The sequence below is a fragment of the Trichomycterus rosablanca genome, chromosome 7, assembly GCF_030014385.1.
Source record: "Trichomycterus rosablanca isolate fTriRos1 chromosome 7, fTriRos1.hap1, whole genome shotgun sequence".
Classification (NCBI taxonomy): Eukaryota; Metazoa; Chordata; class Actinopteri; order Siluriformes; family Trichomycteridae; genus Trichomycterus; species Trichomycterus rosablanca.
This window is the reverse complement of record NC_085994.1, coordinates 570,001-592,106: the sequence shown is the minus strand read 5'-3', so window position 1 is coordinate 592,106 and position 22,106 is coordinate 570,001. Positions and strand designations below refer to the sequence as shown.

The following is a 22,106-nucleotide window of genomic DNA, read 5'->3' as shown; positions in this document are numbered from 1 at the left end:
GATCGATAATCGCGACTAATTACCTACCACAGAAAGTATGAAGCAGGAAACTTTGACCATATTAGGAAAGCAGGGTTGCCAGGTCTAGGAAAAATATCCAGCTGAAAGTCTGAGGTGTCACAGTTTAAGGAAAACGCTCGTTCACGCATGCCATGTGAAAAACAAATGAAAAATGCTTAAAATGAAACAACACTTTATTTTCTTACTAAAGAAATGCATTAATTATAGTTATTAATTATAACCTCCAGCGTACTGTATCTGTAGGTTGTTGGATCCCACCAGGTCATGTGCGTTCCATTCTGCAGCCAAAGTCTAAACATCTAAACACTTTCTCCTTCTTTAGCCGGTTTCTCAAATTATAAACACGATATAAAAGGTTCATATGTATGCTGTCTGAGACCGAATTAAAGTTAGACATAATGCAACAACAGCAAAAGTTGTAAAACTGCCCAGAGTGTTTTACCGCTGCACCACCTGAATGCCTGCTAGCGGCTTATTTCTTGTCTTTAAATTTTATCCAATATACTTACTACATACTCACCCAATGTTCTTACTGATTATTATAAACATGCTCACATTTGGGGCCATAATTCCTATAAATAGTCTTTAGTATCACTTATTGAAGGGGCCAAAAGTCTGTGACCACTAGTGAAATGCTTCTATTTTGCCATTTTTATTGCCAAATTTAATACGATGTTTTTATATTAAAAATCCAGTACTTAGCATTTTAATTTGTGTGAACTTTGCATGAACTTCAGAATTTCTAGTGTTTGGAATGACTATTTATATTTATAATAGTTGAACAATGTCCACAAATGTATTCGCTTAAACAAGCTTTTGATGCGTCGATCGAATTCTGAGCTTTGCTGTAAATAAAAGGGTCAGAATCAAGGACATCTGACCTTTCATACAAAGGATTGTTTTGCTAATGATATGATTTACTATGAAAAATCATTTAATGAATTCATTTTCACTGCAGGTCTCAGAATTTTGAGCCCCAACAGACACACAGACAATACACAGGTCGAGCTTACGATAAACAATCTTCCACCTACCTGACACAGAACTTTGGATGTATGGAGATCATAATTTTCTTCCTTTCTGATGCAACCCTTCTTATTGTATCCTAGACATTACCAGATCGTGTCTGATATTTGAACCCTGAATCCCCAGATCTTAGCAGTAGTGGGCTAGCATACTTTACCACCGTGAACCTTTATAATATTGCTTTCATAAGCAATAATGCTTTCATAACCCTTAACAAAATTGAAACTGTAGTAAGTTCAGGATCTCTGCAGCCAGACTGGATTGCAAATCTTTCAGATCTGTTGCCCCCAAACTCCAGAACGTGTTCCTTGTTCAGTCATCAGAGCATCTGTAATTTCAGACACTGCCGCTGGACGAGAAGGTTCGGATCACAGCATTTTGGCCGCTCACGTGACAAATAAAACAGTAAGTGGAAATTTTTTTTTTAATAAAAGACACAAGAGATGAAGAAAAGCAGAGAGACTTGGGTTGTCTGAGTCGTAGCATAGCTTTGTTTATTCATTTTTATATATTTTTTTTGCATAGAGAAACATAATCACTTCCAGTACTGTATTCATGAGCGATTTTTTTGCAAACAGCGATGGCGGAATACAAGTATAATGAAATATTGTCAAAAAGCTGTAAAATCCCCCTCACACCAGTTTCCAAAGCATGGGAGATGAAGCTAGTCTGTTCCTGTGCACGAAAACACATTTTAGGAAATCATCCAGTAAAATAATAATAACCCAATTTTACCACAAAACAAGAACACGCACCAAATAAATCGTATCGTGTGTGGTTTAACGGCGGTGGCGTGAAGCTCAGCGTCCTCATGCTGGTCGCCTGGTGTGAGGTGTGTGTCTGTGCAGCAAGCAAGCGTTTAATGCGTAACTAGCATGGTAATATTTGCTAAAGAGTAACGAGCAAAAAAAAACGAAAACAACTAATAAAAACCCTTAAAATTTAACACTGCATTAGAATGTTCTCTGAGAAACATTTCATCTCCGCCTCGCCGTCCGGTAAACCTCCGAACAGAGAGGAACAGCGCGCTCTAACGTCAAGAAAATCCGTTATACACAGGAAACGAATCCCAGTACACAATAACTGATAATAAACAACAAGAAAAAAAGGAACCAAAACCACTGGGCGCAGGTACGATGAACCGGCGGCATGTGTTTTCTACCGATGTGTTGAAGTTTCTCTGAGCGACGGCACTTCAGAGCGTTTTGGCATTTCAGAATCGACACTATTCTTATTGTTATTATTACTATTAAAAAAAAGATTGCATATTTTGCAAAGCGTTTGCATGGCTTTCACCCCTTTGAACGGAGACGATGACAAACAGGCACCCGAAAGCCCCTCGAATGCCAGGCTTACGCCAGCCTGCAGCCCTTTCCAACACATAACGCATTGGCAAGAAGAATTACAAGAAGAAGAAGAAGAAGACAAACATCCAAAAACACATTCATGACTGGTCGAGGTCTGAGTATTGCACCAGCCGCTGTGTTGTTAGAGGCTTGAGTAAATCCCGCACTGTTGCAGCGCAGGAATGAACCTAAGCGAGTACGTAATGAAGCCCTGCGGAAACGTAAAAGGGGCAAATCGGAGCGGGTATCGATCAGGCACTGCTTGTTGAGGATGTTCCTGTGTTCTATTTTTGGTATCTACTTTTATTCACATAAAGACTTTTGCGTAAAGCTGCTGGTTTCTTAACAAACATATCGAGAAGGAAAAAGAAACAGATCGTACAAAATAAAACCGGTTCGGAAACGTCTGCAGATAAAAACGGTTACTTGACCTGCTTTAAATGATAGTACCTTATCTCAACTGGATCCTGAAGAAATAATCATATCCGATTCCCTGATGGTATTTCACCTCTACTGCTGTAGACCTCCACCCTTCTTTCTACCTGCACTGTATCATATTCAGAGAGTCACACACCAATCTCTATTATTCACCATTTCCATGCAGTTTCATCGATCAACCAGCAGAGGTCGTAACTGCAGCAGTTATGCACAATCAATCTGGCACTTCCACCCAGCACGCGTTAGCCAACTGTTCCCGCATGTAGGTGCTCAGCCGGCCGTTTTATCAAGTTCCTTAATAAAATAATTCATACTGCAACTCATTTCTAATTTTTTTTTTACTTTTATGCAAATAATAAGCTCATAAATGTCCAAAATGAAATTTCATTGATCAAAAGGAAACAGAGAAAGGTTTTCCATGCCAATTATGCTCTCATTAATTCTCAGTCACGGATGTTTGTGGCATTATTAGGATCTACACTTTAAAAAAGGATTTCATTTTACTGAAGCTCCACTAAAAAATGACTTCTAATAAACACTTAGTTTAAACAGGTTCTCTTAGGCAGAAATGATCCACAAATAGAGCTGAGAGGAGCTGTGTGAGGCTACATGCAAAACAGCATTGTATAAATATATATACATTATATGGCCAAAAGTATTCGGACACCCCACCATGAGCTTGTTGGACGTCCCGTTTCAAAAATCTTTTCAGCCAGAACAGCAGCCGCTCTTCTGAGAAGCTTCTCACAAGACTTTGAAGTGTGTCTGTGTATGGGAATTTGTGCCCATGTTGGTCAAGAAAGCGTCAGTCGATGTTCCGGTTCATCCCAGAGCTGTTGAATGGTGGGGTTAAGCTCAGGGTTCTGTGCAGGACGCTGGAGCTTTTAAATCAAGTCTTTATAGAGCTCGCTCATGCTGCAACTGGAAAGGACCTTCCCTAAAATGTTGCTGATTTATTACACCTGTTTGCAAATGTTGTAGCTGAAACACATAAATTCATACATTTGAAGGGGCGTCCTGATACTTCTGTCCATATAATGTATGAAGGGTAGAACGCAGTACACACTATAAATTGTCTGAATGGCATTTGGAACACAGCCGTCAAATCATGGTGGAGAAAAACCAAACCAAAACAGAAAGAAAAGTAGAGACCAAACTGCAGAAGGAGGTTCTGTCCTGAATAAAATGTCCAGCCCTTACAGATGAGGAGAGGAAGCAAAGTAAAACGAAGAGCGCAGAAGTTACAGCCGGGACTCAGCGCCTTCAACCGTGCTGCCAAGAACCAATCTATCCAGGAAATACTATCACACACACGTGGTAATCAATGGCTAAAACACCTAGCATGCTTTTACCACAAAACTTTAAAAGTGCCAACACTTCTGACCCCCCCACAACCACTGTGCATAATTCTGCGTACTGTATTAATATAATACAGAACTGATGTTACGCTTCATATACTGACACGTTACCCATCGGATAACACACGCAGCGTCGAACCCTCGTACATCCGTCCCACATCCAGACAGTCATCAACATTCAATACTGAGCGACAGGCTGAGAGAGCGAATCCCCGTCCGCCCGTACAGAAACGTAAATACCAGACTTACATATTGTTTATACTTTCAATGTATCCTCACATCCTTAGATGATCCTCTCTATGCAGCACCTTCGACCAGCCAGCAGAGGGCGTAACTGCAGCAGTTATGAGGAATCCCGGCCAATTGTTGTCTGTCTAGGCACCCGACCGGCTGTTCATGGATCAGCTTGGTTTGGGTTTTGAACACCGAATTTCATCTGATGCTTCCCATGCAGGTATAAGTAATCATAAATAAACAAGAGGGCGTGGTTCACAGACAGTGCAGAGTTATTTCTGCAACTTAATTCTCTACAAACTAAATTTTAAATGAATTAAGGCAGCTTTCATTAATTTTAAGCTTTACAAACAGTCAACATTCATGCCACACGTCTTAATGAGCAAAATGTTGTTCTACTTGTGCTGGTCGTTTTCATGTGGGTTTCCCCGGTCAAACATCCCAAAATCTGACCGGAAGTGGCAAGACAGGGACTAAAATTGTCCCTAGGTGTCTCTGAGATGAATTAGGACTCCTATCCAGGGTGTAATTCCACCTACATCGAGTTTATTGGGCTTGTAATTCACTTGTAGAATAATGAATTCATGTAGAGTTCAGTGTGCTTTGCATCTATAATAACGAATGTCCCATTTATTGGGCTGCTCTGATATTATACAGTTAAATAAAACTACATTAAATTAATTTTATTGAAGCGGTAATTCGTTTTATGTATTACTCAGTACAGAGAAACGAACCCCTTCTTGCTGTAAGACTGTGCACATCTAAGCTCGCATAAAAACAAACGGTGCCGATAAAACAGCTATTAAATCTCTCTCTCTTTCACAATACGTTTCTACAACCAACAACAATCACTAACGTACGACAGTGTATCAGGGCCACTGTAAAAAATATTTTTAAGCTTTGATTTCGAGAATAAAGTCAAAATGATTATGAGAATAAAGTGGAAGTATTATGGAGTGAGCAGATGTCGTAGGTTTGTCAGTTCAGAGAAGCTCGGGTCTCAGTACCTCGATCGGCCTCCACTGTGTGTTACTGTGGTTATCCAGTAACCCGTGATTTTTGGGTGGTTGATTGTATTATTCGCTTCCATCCACATGACATGACGACTAAACCCGTCAATGCAACCGTTTATAGTGATGCTGTATGGCTTTAGTTTATCGTACGAGTCCATAAGGCATTGGGGCCTCGGATGAAGTACCGGCGACGACGCAGACGCCGAGTGCACGTTCTTCTAAATAAACCCAGTTTATCGCAAAGCCATTTCAGCGTCCTTACACTAATAACATGCTGGTGCTGATGTGCAGGAGATCGAGGGTTTCTTTATTTGTGAAAACGATATGAAAGTATAACTTTACCAGATCATGAACATCTAACACCAGGAGGTCACTGTGGTCATAATATTCCCACTTTAATCTCCAAATCAAAACTTTAAAGTGGCCCTAATACACTGCTGTACTGACATTCACCAGCCAGGCTGATATATTTCTAGAGAAACAAACTTTAAACAAGATAAAAAAATATTAAAAGCAGATAATCTAGTGCAATTTCTCAAAGGGAAAAAAGGAAAGAAACTAAAAAAGTGTTTCACTGCGGCATGAAAACAGAATCATGACAGAAGTGCAGAACGACCGTAATCAACTGTGGAGACGAAACAGACGATGGAATTTTTGCGAATCGCATCCGTCTGAGCAGAGGCGCAGCTTCATGACAGGCCGAACGCCTAAACCAGGTACCCTTATAGGATTATCATGGTGCCAAGCACGCACGGTCAAGGGCAGATCCTTTAAAAGGAACGCTTTCTTTCATTCTTTTTATCTTTTTTTTCATCTGTGGCTTTGCCACCAGCTTATGAAAACTAAACCCACCCACACACACACACGTAGTTTCTTATACAAAAAAAATCTGTACATTTAGCCTCATTCCTTATTGTTATAGATATATACGCCAAGCTTTCATACGCGAGATAATGTTTCCAAAATGCAGAACGGTTCAATCATTCTGTCCCGTAAGAATATTAGTGAAGGGTCTCGACATAAACATGCAGCAAAAGGATAATACATGATCGACTTGGTATCGTGAGCTTTAACTATCCACTATCGTCCACTCAGATCAGAAAAGAAGTACAAAAAGAAAAAGAAGCGTACGACGTTCGCCCGGGACCCTCGACACGCTCCTTCGTTTCGTTTCGGATTTTTACCGCCTGGCTGGAGACTTGGTAGGTGATTGTGGAACAGTGCAAATCTTCACAGGACAGGTGATGGGTAACGTTTGCTTCCAGACAGATCATTTAGACGAGGGAAAAGCTTCATTAAAGGTGCAGTCAGTTCTTTAAGGTATAAATAAAAATATGCTCGAACAAAATTGTGGTTAAACAAAACAAAAACAAATGATTATAGACAACACCAATCAACCAATTAAATCATTTTAGATATACACTAGTAGAACTAGTATTCAAGTGGTCCAGGCGAGTGGTTCTCAACCAGGGGGCCGTCACCCACTAGGGGGCCTCGGCGAGCATGGCATTTAATTAAGAACAGTAAATCATGACAGGCATAAGGAATTAGCATATGCAGATCATATCTTTTGTGATGTCATAATATTTTAAACTACTGATAGTCCACGTTGGGTCTTTGAGAATGGACAAGAATTTGATTCACCCACCTCAAAAGTGCAAAGGTCGACACACCCACTACATCAGGGGTGCCCAAACCTTTCTTGTTGGGGGCCAGGTGAAGTAAAAAATACACAACCACGGGGCCACAGACTCTTCAGTAATAAAAGAAATAAAACTATAAAAGAGGTCCTGATTACTAACAATTCCACTTCATGATCATGATTCATGATCTATCGTCCAGTGTGGTGATTTCACTCACATTATAATTCTTAAATTAAACATACCCACTTCCCTCTGAACTCCCAGCACGTCTGAAATCTTCTGCGTTCTGCATCTAGTTTTCGTTTCTCTGGAGCCACCGCGTTTATCCAAAAACTGGGGAACGTTAATGTAGGTGTGACGTTAATGTTTTGAGTCGGGGAAGAGAAGACGGGGAGAGTTTTAGATTGGTTTTATGTGAGAGCGCCACCCAGAGGTCAAACAGTTCGGCACAACTTTCTAAAATACTTTGCGAGCCGTTTCTAAAATGGTAACAGGCCACGCGACATCAAGCAAAGTCAGAAAATTTATTCATCATGGATTCATCAAATTTCTCATGAGCTAGAACACAAAAGCTTTTGTTATCCTTGCAAAGAGCAGAAGAAGATCATAACCTGTGTCAAGGGGGGGTCCTAGAATATTTTTTGAAGGTTGAGAACCGCTGGTCTAGGCAACAAGGACAAAACTGCATAAATCTTGGATTTTTAGGTGCTTCCAACAAGGTAACAGTAAAAGAATTCAGTGTGTTGTTGGTTGATTGATATATTAACATTTTGCCCCTCTAGTCTAGGCAACGCAAATTAGTTTGGATTTTGAGATTAAAATCTATAGAAACGACTGACTAAAACTTTAAAGCTAGGATTAACGCACTGTTACGCATGCTATCCAAGCCATGATGGATTAAAATAATAGGAAAATAATGCATATCTTATTAACTTTATTATTATTTATTAAGCTTCGTCCCATCACCTGCTCTGTTAAATAAAAGAAGGTTTCTCGCTGAATACTGACAGCATCTTTGCTATGTTTGTTTTTGTTCAATTGTGTGTAACGGAATGAGTCCAGTTATAGCGCTGCTCTCCAGCCAGGGCGCGGTCCGAGCCTCGAACCCATCACAGCTAAGATCTTAACCCCACGTGCACTATGTAAACAAAAGCTTTTTGTTCTGCAGATTCAACCTGTTTATTTATTTTTTCTTATTTTATTTCATCAACTAGCTACCAGCTATCTAAAAAGCTACCGAATCGGCAATGTGCATCGCAAAAACATTCCTTTACACCTCATCCCAAACTACACGTACACCAAACATGACCATTACTGACCCTGTGCCAGATAAAACACCCCAAAAAACCCCAACACAATCTTTTTCCTTATTCAACACACCTCACTTACACTACGCAGTACATAACTCAATTATCTATTCTAAGCTGCTAACTAGCTGCTAAGCTGATAAAAACCAAACTAAATTAAATAAAACATTCTTTAAAATGTCAAGTAGGGGTTCCTGGTCTGTCAAGGTGCTAATCTGAACCGCTTCGCTCCAAGCGAATGAAGAAACCCTTCTAAAACGTGACTCAATCGACGGGCGTTCGAGCGATAGTTCAGGAAGACGGTTAGCCGAACGTGGCTAACACCTATCAGAGTCGTAGTGTACACACACACACCACATTATCGCTTTTACCACTTCAGTCAGTCCACAAGTAAAATCTACACGCTAGACAAAAGGAAAAGAAATGTAAATAATATGACACTCCTTATCTATGCATAGGCTAATCATTCAAGCAGTGCTAACGGGCTAACTGCCAGCTAATGGCTAATCTACAGCAAATAAAGATTATTGAAAGGAATCTTAAACACTGGAGTGTACAGACATACGCGAGACATAATCAAGAGCAACTCTTATAACTAGGGATTAAATTGCTAAACTGCTAAGTTGCTAAAATGGTCAGTTAGCATGATGATGATGTATAATGAACCTGCTACTGAAAACTGGGATCAGAAAAACTGGGATCATAAAACTAACAGATTCTAATCAAACTTGGTTTTGATATCAACACTAGCTACGTTATCATGGCTAACCTGAAAAGTTTGGGTTGTGCAAAAGTGATTGATACAGACTACTAACTATATTTCATTTGCATTAAGATCTGTGCAATACTAGCCTTAATTATTTTCTAAATAAACAAATAAGCAATGAAAATAGAACTGAACCAGTGACAGAAACGTGTTGCTATCACACAACAGAACAAATGAATCATATTCAGACTTCATTTTAGTAAGCTAGCATGACGGAAAACACACATGCTAACTATTTAGCCACGGCAAATCTAAAAAAATGAGTTGAGTAGTTTGTCTAACAAAGCTAAACAGTCTGATCTTACCCAAGTCTGTTTGTTATTGCTTTATCAGATTAACTCTTTAAATTAGCCGGTTAGCATTTTACACAGGGAACATGCTAATCACCTATTCACAACTACAGTAGTTAGTAGCGTGAAAAAGAATACAAACTCAGAGTGTTCGAAAAAGGACAATATTCAAGCACAATATTAGTTTTGAATGAATTACTACTCAATTAAATTAATAACTGTTGTGTCTTTAAAGAAATAATTCATTTAAAGATGCTAACTATGCTAACCACTACTAAAGGCTAAAATGAACTGTTGAGCAGAAAGTGTAAAGGTTTGGGGTTTAGTTTGTTCTATTTAGTCTCGGTGATACGTTTTTATGTTTGTTATCTAGTAATGGCTCATTAGAAAAGCTGAAGTACTTAAAGAATGCTAGCAATGGCATGCTATTAAAAAGCACTTCGATATAAAATCTATAAAATCTTGGCATTTAACTTATTGTTAACTTAGTTATTGGCTAATGGCTAATCTAAAGAGTGCACCGATCATTCAACTAAAAGAGTAAAAGCAAAATGTGTAAATAAGTATAGAAAAGATGACGACTTTATGTTAGCCAGCGTTCATAGCCAGGTATTTAGAAGATAATGGGCAACTACAAGCTAACTGTGGGCAGCGTGGGCTGAAAATAAATCCAAACGAAACCCACATGAGGTTTTATATGGGTTTAGCTTACATTTTTGTGTTTATTAAAAAGCGTTTTACTTCAAAATACGAGGACTGGTGGTTCTTGTGGGTTTTGTTTCATCCTCAACTAGAACTTTGAGTAAATTTGCAATTTTAACTGAAAATGCAGTCCAGTTAAAAACAAGCATGTGTGCTGTTTATACTTTTATCTTTAATTCTATTAACTACAAAAACGTGGCTGATTTATTTTATATATTTTAATGATTAATAAAAGAAATGCGATTAATGAGAGGATGTAAAACTACTGCCTCAAAGCTGCAGCGTGAGATTTGGAGACCCCTCAGGCAGAAATGTGTAACTGCAAGCGACATGTAACATCTCCTCAGAAATAATTCCTAACAGTGCGGCATTAAAGTGTGTTTTTTTAAGTAAAATAAATCGCCAAATGTATTTAAAAGTTAATTTCAAACTACTCCAGAAGCCAAATTTCGAAAATTCTGAGCACAAATACGATAATTATTCGATTGAAAAGAGGCTAACAATGCTATAGAGAAAACGGGTTGCCATGCCAGGAATAAATCATCGTATTTTATCCCTCAATGTAAGCCGTCTAGCTAAATCATCGTACCAGTCATTCCAGTGCACTGAAAGCAGGTTGAAAAGTTAATGAACCACATTAATAAAACTCCAAGTGTAAAGATATAAAACCAATAAAGAAACGAATCCCATGCATTAGAAAAAACAACCACCAGGCTCATCAAGGGGAGAAAGGAAGCCATTGTCGCCCGTCTCGGTCGGCTGTACACTACTAGTCCTCGTCCGCTATCACAAGCAAACATGCAGCATCGTTTGTACATCGTTTCTCAGCGAAGACTGGTTACATAAAAAATCCTTTACAATTTTCAATCATGTATTATCGATAACTAAAGGCAAGGCACATAATGTGTATATAAAACGTCGTGCAAAGTCCAAAGAGGGATGTCAGGGAGGGGAAAAATTCAAAAACCAATGACGCACAAAGGTCAAACCCGTGTCTGTGTCCTACGCCGCGCTCTCGGTCCTGGGGAGGTTAGGGTTTAAATAGTTTAGGGATTAAAAGTGTAGCTTTAGATTCAGTTTAGCTTCTCCTAAGATTATCTGCCATGCGCCCATGTCAACAATACGGTGGCCTTTGGAGCATTTATTTTTCCTTAATAAGCACCATGCAGTTATATATATTATCGATATATATAGAGATTCTCATGTCAGCACCTTGAACACAATCACGTACGCATTTCGGGTCTCGTACTGAACGGGACGGGTGTGCAAAGCTTCGTTAAAGGCTAGCGGCGTAACCAGAAAGGATTGGGGAAGTGAGGAACACGATCTATTCTGCTTTATACTGTATACGATGAACTCGTCACGTTAGAACGGATAGCAAAGTGTTTTATCGCCTTCTGTCGCCCTCTCGGGCTTCACTATAGCAAAGTAATAATAATTTCATAATAATTATGCCGAGAAGGGCGTAAAACCCTGAATGAAATGAACTATGACTCGCGTTGTAGGCACTTTTTATGGCTCTGGGATTATTTGGGTTTGGTAGCAGATTCTGAAGCCCTGATGTTCTAATATTTACACCACACAGCAAACACGCACGCTTCCTTAAAAACAATACAGACGCTAACCACTTACCGCTTATTACCCAAAGAATTTTGGGTAAACCGAGAGGCGAATGGCAAATTTATAAAAATAAAAGCAAAATAATAGTATTGCAGAACGTGTGTCAGTGTGTGTGTTTGTGTATATATATCTAGATGTGTGTGTGTGTGTGTGTTTTAAAGAAAGCGCTTTAAAACCAGGCTTACACCGGACGACTAAAAGTTTTTGTCAGCAACTACTAAACGAGGTGATTAAATTTTTAGACATGCAGCAAATTTTGTCAGGAAATTTTGGGGAACAGGTTGGAGGCGCGAGTCTTAAAAAGGCCGATGTAAGATCCCATAACCAAAACACAGGTCTGATTAAAGTCACATTACAAGCTAAATAATCTATTCAGTTTCATCAAAAACGTTTTTATGAAGCGGGCGTGGTCATCTTGGGAATAACCTTAAAATTATTCCCAAGTTTGGGAATTTCTGTAGCTTTTAACTGCTTCTTAAAAGTAATTCAGCTTCCTGAAATCGATATAGGGGAAGCATCATGTCCTACACGTACAATAATAAGTACAAACCTTGCCTTCGTAAATAATCAAAAGCACAACCATAAAAGACATCAGCTGTGCCGTCGAGATACAAAATGATTTTTTCTCCTAATTTAGTCGTATTTAATTCCTCGATGGTATTTCCCCTCTACTGCTGCAGACCTCCACTGCTGACCGAGTAGGGTTGTGACTAACACACACCCCCTCCGACATGTGTGCAGTACCGATTGCTTCTTTTCACCTGCACCAGATGGGTTAATATGGAGATCTGAATCACACACGGAGAGGCACACACTGATCTCCATTATCCCCCGTCTCTGTGCAGCACTATCGATCAGCCAGCAGAGGGCGTAACTGCAGCAGTTATAATTAACAGGAGAAGCAGGGACAGTGGTAGCTTAGTGGATAAGGTGCTGAACTAGTAATTAGAAAGTTGCTGGTTCAAACCCCACCACTGCCAAGTTGTCACTGTTGGGCCCCTGAGCAAGGCCCTGAACCCTCAATTGCTCAAGTTGTATTCAGTCATAATTGTAAGTCACTTTGGATAAAAGCATCTGCTAAATGCTGGAAATGTAAATGTAAGGAGGTTTGATGCACTTTCTGCACCCTTTGAGATGAGTGAAAGCACCATTTAGCTTTTGTATTGCTTAAGTGTTTATAGTTTATGAACGTAGCTGGTACGATATGCAAGTCATGTTTATTATTATTATTATTTACTTGCACAGGGCGACAAATCATCACAGGGCTTCAGATATTCAGCCAATCATTTCTGCATAGAGACCCGGCCGGATGATAGCACAGCCGAGATTCGAACCCGGATTTATTCAAAATCACATGGTGTCACCAGCCAATCAAGAAGGTTCTAGAGATCAAAATCGGAGCCACAAATGCATCAAATTTGCAAGTAATGCATCAGCTATGGTACAATAGTGCAGAAACTGTCCAGTGTAAGCCTGGTGTTAAATGCGGGATCCAGAAAATAACGGAAAAGCAAATGGATTTCAATTCCTTCAAAGGTTTTCACATAAACTCCGAAGCTTCTACGTCAGGACGCACGAGTCAAGCGTAGAAGGTCGTGTTGGATCATCCCGATCAGATTCGACGTCTCCTAATCGTGCTACGTAACAAAACGCTGGAACTAAAACACGTTCCCATGAAACGTCCTGGTCTGAGAAGTCAGGCTTGCAGCATTTACATCAATAAAACAAAGTCAGAACATCGTCGTAGTGCAACAGCAGGAATTTCCAACGCAAATCGAAATATTATGAAGTAAAGAAGAGAAAAATAAGGAAAAGGTTCTGTTTTAACAGCCAATACTGTCATGATCTCGGAAAACGTTTCATCTACGTGAATCAGAACGGTTACGGATCTCCGTGTGTGTTTGAATGACCCGAACGCAATCGGAAACACACACACAGTCACGAGTACACAAACACACACACAAAATAAAAAGAGGAAGGTGCTCAATCACCTCAAACTATCGTGCAAAGTCGTCGGCCCAACGTTTAGCGTATCGGTTAACAGTACACGCCAGTTGAATGCTGAAGACTGGGTGTGTGGGCATGTACATGTATGTGTGTGTGTGTGTTTACGTGCCGTGTGTATACGTGGTACCACAACGTTCCTCAAAGTAAAAAAGCCACGTATCGAAAAGCGGGATTCCTTTACAAACGGCGGAGAACGCGAGATAGAAAAGATCAGGAAAACTAATACCATGATTGTCGATAAAACTCAATAAAATCAGCCGTCCTGTGTGAGCGGCGTAAAGGAACCTAGCGTGAAGTCGTGTTGAAGTCCCGACCCTTCATGTCGCCCCGAAACCGTCGGCCAACATTCAAAATATTTAACGAGGATTAAAAGGGACGTTTCGGGAGGGTTTCCGAGCGCTTAATTCCCATCGTCCCGTCGTCAGGGCTCCTCGTCCCTGCTGAGAAATCGAAGCCGGGTCATTTTGCATATATAAGGAAGCAGCACCTGTAGCGAAGGGAGGCCAGGAGGGGGCGCTCCGGGGGCCGGCGGGTACGTTGGGGAGGGCTGCGCTTCAATTCAGGTCAGTTCGGTTAGGCTGCCCCTCCGCACCCCCCACACAGTCCAGTCGTCTCCTCTTCTCATGCATCCACATTCAAGTCTGTTCAAGCTCGTCCTCTCCACGTTCACCCAGGCTTTTCAGATACGTGTGTGTGTACGTGTGTACGTGTGCACGCGTGTCCGTACGTACACACATGTACTGTATATGTACAAATACTGCATATATGTCGCGTTCCCTCTTGCATCTTCTCGTCATTATTCCACAAAAAAAGAAAGAAAGAAAAAAAAGGTCGAATCTCAGATCCGCGTCCGCTCGCCTCAGGTGCTCCCGCCGTCACGCTCAGTTCCCCAGATACCAGGACTGCAACATACAGAGAGCAAAACGATTTCAAATTAATAACACGACTTCTGTAACACGTACAATAACACAACATAAACATGTACACTAACACAACATAAACATGTACACTAACACAACATAAACATGTACAATAACACAACATAAACATGTACAATAACACAACATAAACATGTACACTAACACAACATAAACATGTACAATAACACAACATAAACATGTACAATAACACAACATAAACATGTACACTAACACAACATAAACATGTACAATAACACAACATAAACATGTACACTAACACAACATAAACATGTACAATAACACAACATAAACATGTACACTAACACAACATAAACATGTACAATAACACAACATAAACATGTACAATAACACAACATAAACATGTACAATAACACACAACATAAACATGTACAATAACACAACATAAACATGTACAATAACACACAACATAAACATGTACAATAACACAACATAAACATGTACACTAACACAACATAAACATGTACAATAACACAACATAAACATGTACAATAACACACAACATAAACATGTACAATAACACAACATAAACATGTACAATAACACAACATAAACATGTACAATAACACACAACATAAACATGTACAATAACACAACATAAACATGTACAATAACACAACATAAACATGTACACTAACACAACATAAACATGTACAATAACACAACATAAACATGTACACTAACACAACATAAACATGTACACTAACACAACATAAACATGTACAATAACACAACATAAACATGTACACTAACACAACATAAACATGTACACTAACACAACATAAACATGTACAATAACACAACATAAACATGTACAATAACACACAACATAAACATGTACAATAACACAACATAAACATGTACAATAACACAACATAAACATGTACAATAACACAACATAAACATGTACAATAACACAACATAAACATGTACACTAACACAACATAAACATGTACACTAACACAACATAAACATGTACAATAACACAACATAAACATGTACACTAACACAACATAAACATGTACACTAACACAACATAAACATGTACAATAACACAACATAAACATGTACAATAACACAACATAAACATGTACAATAACACACAACATAAACATGTACAATAACACAACATAAACATGTACAATAACACAACATAAACATGTACAATAACACAACATAAACATGTACACTAACACAACATAAACATGTACACTAACACAACATAAACATGTACAATAACACAACATAAACATGTACACTAACACAACATAAACATGTACACTAACACAACATAAACATGTACAATAACACAACATAAACATGTACACTAACACAACATAAACATGTACACTAACACAACATAAACATGTACAATAACACAACATAAACATGTACAATAACACACAACATAAACATGTACAATAACACAACATAAACATGTACAATAACACAACATAAACATGTACAATAACACAACATAAACATGTACACTAACACAACATAAACATGTACACTAACACAACATAAACATGTACAATAACACAACATAAACATGTACAATAACACAACATAAACATGTACAATAACACAACATAAACATGTACACTAACACAACATAAACATGTACACTAACACAACATAAACATGTACAATAACACAACATAAACATGTACAATAACACAACATAAACATGTACACTAACACAACATAAACATGTACACTAACACAACACCGGATTCAAACCTCAACAACCAAATCCACATGCAGGTACAATATACCCCGAGCAGGTAGAACATTCTGAGCACTGAGAGGTGAAGTGAATAACACTGATTATCTCTTCATCACGGCACCTGTTAGTGTGTGTGTGTGTGTGTGTGTGTGTGTGTGTGTGTGTGGGGGTGGGGGTGGGGGGGGGGGGTATATTAGGCAGCAGGTGAACATTTTATCCTCAAAGTTGATGTTAGAAGCAGGAAAAATGGGCGAGCGTGAGGATCTGAGCGAGTCTGACGAGGACCAAAGTGTGATGGCTAGACGACCGGGTCAGAGCATCTCCAAAACTGCAGCTCTTGTGGGGTGTGTCCCGGTCTGCTGTGGTCAGTATCGGAAGGAACAATGATAAACCGGCGACAGGGTCATCGATGCCCGTGTGGTTCGATCCAACAGACGAGCTCCTGTAGCTCAAACTGCTGAAGAAGTTCATGCTGGTTCTGATAGAAAGGTGTCAGACTCCATGCCTCAACGGGTCAGGGCTGTTTTGGCAGCAAAAAGGGGGACGAACACAATATAAGGACAGGTGTAGCCAAGTGGTTAAGGTACTGGACTAGTAACTGAAAGGCCGCTGGTTCAAGCCCCACCTCAGCCAGGTTGCCACTGTTAGGCCACCTATTTCAAGCATCGTGAAATCCAGGTTTAAAAAAAGTGATAGAATGATTAGTGTAACAGCGCCGCCTAGTGTACAAATGTGCACTAACAACAGTGGAATCCTGAAAAGCTTCCTCTAGGCAGAAAAAAATAAACTAGAAAAAAACCCTGATGCTTCTGTTTATATTTCTAAGAAGCCCCAGTTGGGCCCCAGGGACGGTTCTGACCCCTCCAGATCTGCTAGTATTCTCAGTTTCAGCCAGCAATTGCTCAGGAATTTCTTCATTCGCCCGGTAATCTTCAGCTCTCTCACTTCCTGTCTGCACCAATCCGTAAATAAAGCACTACAGACGATCATGAGGCGCTGATGAAGAGCGGCTGGATGGAAATTACGGCTCGGAATAATGCGAAACCGCAGCGCTCCCGCCGCCAGAACGCATGCTAATGACTTGCACTTTTTCCAGGCGCTCGGCAGCCAGCCTGTCCTGCCCCAGTGGGCTCCGAACTCGGATAGCCGTCAAAGTCTGGAGCGCCGCGCGGCTATTAAACGTAATGCTAGCTAAAGAGCTGAGGGGCGCCAGCGCGAGGGAGCCCGGCGGGACCAAACCCAGACCTCTTAAAAAACATAATACAGTTTTGGCTCGAGCGCTGCTGACGTGTTTTTTTTAAAAATGTGACTGAGCCTGTAAAAACAGCAGCGGCGGCTCAGAGGTCACCACGTTCCACCGAGCGCCGAGTAATTTACCAAACAGACGTCTCCGACTCCACCCGACTGCTCTCATTCAGTAAATACAAAAGGGGGAAATTATTCGGGGTGTTAAAACCCAGGAGGCCGTGCTCCAGTACACCCCGGACCCGAGACCATACGAGACTTCAGCTGCTCAACAGTCCGTGCTCGCCGTCGTCTGATTCTCCTCTTCATGGAGACAGATCTGGACTGCAGGCAGGCTGGTCAAGCACACACACTCTGTGTTTACAGTGTGTACAAAATAAGGTGCGGCATCATCTTGCTGATAACAGTCCGGATGGTTCTTTTTGTCTTTGTCATGAAGAACTCGACAAGCTGAAGCATAGACACGTGTCCAATGTCTTTCGGTCCATCAGAGATGAGCTCGGGCCCAGAGAACTCTGAGGTGTTTATGTAAAGAATTTATGTACAGATGTCTCTGTGTGTAATAGAGTTTCAGGTTACATTTCTTGATGCAGCGGTGGACTGTATTAAGTGACAACGGTTTTCTGAAGCACTCCTGAACCCATGAGGCTGCATTTATATTTATCACAGTAGCATGACGGTTTCTCATGCAGCGCCGTCTGAGAGAACATTCAGTAGTGGTTTTCAATCCTTCCATATGTCCTGAATCTGTTCACAATATTATGGACAGTAGATGGTAAAAGACTAAATTATTTTTAATCCTGCAGTGAGAAATGTTCTTTTTGAACTGATTGATTCTCTGATGAAGTTTGGAACACGGTGGTGAGCCACGCCCCATCATTGCTTGTACAGACTGATCCTGATCCACCTGGTACCAACTCACCTGCTCACTGTGGAACCCTCCAAACACTGGAACTTCAACATTCCATCAACTTTACACTCTTATTCTGCCTCTGTCCCAACTTTTTGTCTGTTACAGCATCAAATTACAATGAAGTTGATCAGTGAAACATTAGAAATTAAGTAAAGACTGAAGAGAATGAAACACGTCACACATTCCTCTTTTTACTGACTTTCACTAAACGTCCCAACTTTTCTGGAAATGTGGTTTATAAATGCAGGGGTGGGAATATTTGGGAACCAGTCAGCTATAACACCTCAGTGTTTAGAATTATGATGAGTTTGTTGTGTAGAAATCTGCATGTACATGACTGTAGATGAACTCCCGCATGAGTCCAGCAGGGGGCGCTGAAGCTCTGAGCAAATGCGTTTATGAACGTGCATCTTTCAAAACTCCTGCTGTGTTCTGATTGGCTACTGGATAAACACACGTGCTGGGAAATCGATCATAATTCTGACTTTTTAATTTTAGGGTTTTAATTAACCACATTAATTACTGCACCTGTTTATCTTTGATTGAATCTTTAGAACAGTGTGTGTGTGTGTGTGTGTGTGTTTCATTATGTTAGGTGTGTTTTCCTGGGTTAAGTTTTATTTATTTACTTTTTTATAATGCATTTTCCTCCCAATTTAGTCGTATCCAATTCCCCTCTACTGCTGCAGACCTCCACTCCTGACCGAAGACAGTCCGACACGTGTGCAGTACCAACCGCTTCTTTTCACCTGCAGCAGGGTTTACACAGAGGTGTTATCAGGCACAGAGAGTCGCGCACTGATCTCCATTATCCCCCGTCTCTGTGCAGCACCATCCATCAGCCAGCAGAGGGAGTAACAGCACTCAGCAGTGAATTCAATGCTGATTTAAGGAACATTGGGCACCACAGAGAACAGCCACCAGGAACATTGGTCGAGAAGAACCGGGAAGAGCCACCAGGAACATCAGGAAGAACCGGGAAGATCATCTAGGAACATCAGGCACCACCGGGAAGAGCCACCATGAACATTGGACAGAACCGAGAAAAGTCACCAGGAACGTCTGGCAGAACCGGGAAGAGCCACCAGGAACATCAAGAAGAACCGGGAAGAGCCACTAGGAACATCAAGAAGAACCAGGAAGAGCCACCAGGAACATCAGGCAGAACTGGGAAGATCATCTAGGAACATCAGGCACCACCAGGAAGAGCCACCATGAACATTGGACAGAACCGAGAAAAGTCACCAGGAACGTCTGGCAGAACCGGGAAGAGCCACCAGGAACATCAAGAAGAACCAGGAAGAGCCACCAGGAACATCAAGAAGAACCGGGAAGAGCCACCAGGAACATCAGGCAGAACTGGGAAGAGCCACTAGGAACATCGGGAAGAACCAGGAAGAGCCACCAGGAACATCAAGAAGAACCGGGAAGAGCCACCAGGAACATCAGGCACCACCGGGAAGTGCCACCAAGAATGTCAGCCAGAATCAGGAAGAGCCACCATAAACATCAGACCCCACTGGGAAAAGCCACCAGGAACGTCGGGCAGAACCGGAAAGAGCCACCAGTAACATTGGGAAGAACCGGAAAAGTCATCAGGAACATTGGGAAGAACCGGGAAGAGCCACCAGGAAAATCAGGCACCACCAGGAACGTCGGACAGAACCAGGAAGAGCCACTAAGAATGTCGGGTAGAACCAGAAAAGCCATCAGAAACATTGGGAAGAACCAGGAAGAGCCACTAGGAACATCAGGCACCACCGAGGTAAGCCACCAGGAACATCAGGCAGAACCGGGAAGAGCCACCAGGAACATTTTGAAGAACCGGGAAGAGGAACATCGAGAGGAACCGGGAAGAGCCACCAGGAACATTAGGCAGAACTGGGAAAATCCTCCAGGAATGTCGGGCAGAACCGGGAAAATTCCTTAGGAACATTGGGAAGAACCAGGAAGAGCCACTAGGAATGTCAGGAAGAACCGGGAAAAGCCACCGGGAACATCGGCAGGTTCCAGGTCTTCACTCCTGACCTCCTGGTTGTTGGTGCATTATTACGTGGACACTGGAACACTGCACAACCTAAATTATTAGGAAATGTTACTTTTGTGAACACCGACCCCCCACGCCCCGCGTCCTCCCGCCCCGCATCCTCCCGCGTCCTCCCGCGTCCTCACGCCCCCGCGTCCTCACGCCCCGCATCCTCCCGTCCCCGCGTCCTCCCGTCCCGCATCCTCCCGTCCCCCCGCGTCCTCACGCCCCCGCGTCCTCCCGCGTCCTCACGCCCCGCATCCTCCCGCGTCCTCACGTCCCCCCGCGTCCTCACGCCCCCGCGTCCTCACGCCCCCGCGTCCTCCCGCGTCCTCACGTCCCCCCGCGTCCTCACGCCCCGCATCCTCCCGTCCCCGCGTCCTCCCGTCCCGCATCCTCCCGCGTCCTCACGCCCCCGCGTCCTCACGCCCCCGCGTCCTCACGTCCCCCCGCGTCCTCCCGCGTCCTCACGCCCCGCATCCTCCCGTCCCCCCCGTCCCGCATCCTCCCACGTCCTCCCGTCCCCCCGCGTCCTCACGCCCCCGCGTCCTCACGCCCCGCGTCCTCCCGCGTCCTCACGCGTCCTCACGTCCCCCCGCGTCCTCACGCCCCCGCGTCCTCACGCCCCCGCGTCCTCCCGCGTCCTCACGTCCCCCCGCGTCCTCCCGCGTCCTCACGCCCACGCGTCCTCACGCCCCCCTGTTCTCCCACGTCCTCACGCCTCGCGTCGTCCCGCCCCCGCGTCCTCCCGTCCACGCGTCCTCCCGCCCCCGCGTCCTCACGCGTCCTCACGTCCCCGCGTCCTCACGCCCCGCATCCTCCCGCGTCCTCACGTCCCCCCGCGTCCCCGCGTCCTCACGCCCCGCATCCTCCCGCGTCCTCACGTCCCCCCGCGACCTCCCTCGTGTCGTCCCGTCCCGCGTCGTCCCGTCCCCGCGTCCTCCCGTCCACGCGTCCTCCCGCGTCCTCACGCCCCCGCGTCCTCACGCGTCCTCACGTCCCCGTGTCCTCACGCCCCGCATCCTCCCGCGTCCTCACGTCCCCGCGTCCTCACGCCCCGCATCCTCCCGTCCCCGCGTCCTCACGCCCTCTCGTCCCGCATCCTCCCGCGTCCTACTGTCCACGCGTCCTCCCGCGTCCTCCCGCTCCAGCGTCCTCACGCCCCCGTGTTCTCCCACGTCCTCACGCCCCGCGTCGTCATGTCCACGCGTCCTCCCGCGTCCTCACGCCCCCGCGTCCTCCCGTCCACGCGTCCTCCCGCGTCCTCACGCCCCCGCGTCGTCCCGCCCCACATCCTCCCGTCCCCGCGTCCTCCCGTCCACGCGTCCTCACGCCCCCGCGTCCTCACGCCCCGCATCCTCCCGTCCCCGCGTCCTCCCGTCCCGCATCCTCCCGCGTCCTCCCGTCCCCCCGCGTCCTCACGCCCCCGCGTCCTCACGCCCCCGCGTCCTCCCGCGTCCTCA

At 43.2% G+C, this 22,106-nt stretch overlaps 1 protein-coding gene across 2 annotated transcripts in view; it reads right to left on the bottom strand.

Annotated features, from left to right (window-relative positions):
* Positions 1-1,515: 1,515 nt before the first annotated feature.
* Positions 1,516-22,106, bottom strand: part of nfic (nuclear factor I/C) — a 161,249-nt gene continuing 140,658 nt past the window's right edge. For both annotated transcript variants that reach the window (XM_062998785.1, XM_062998786.1), the window contains one exon: positions 1,516-14,673. In XM_062998785.1, coding sequence (XP_062854855.1) covers positions 14,653-14,673 — 21 coding nt within the window. In that variant the 3' untranslated portion in view covers positions 1,516-14,652. The remainder of the gene's footprint in view (positions 14,674-22,106) is intronic.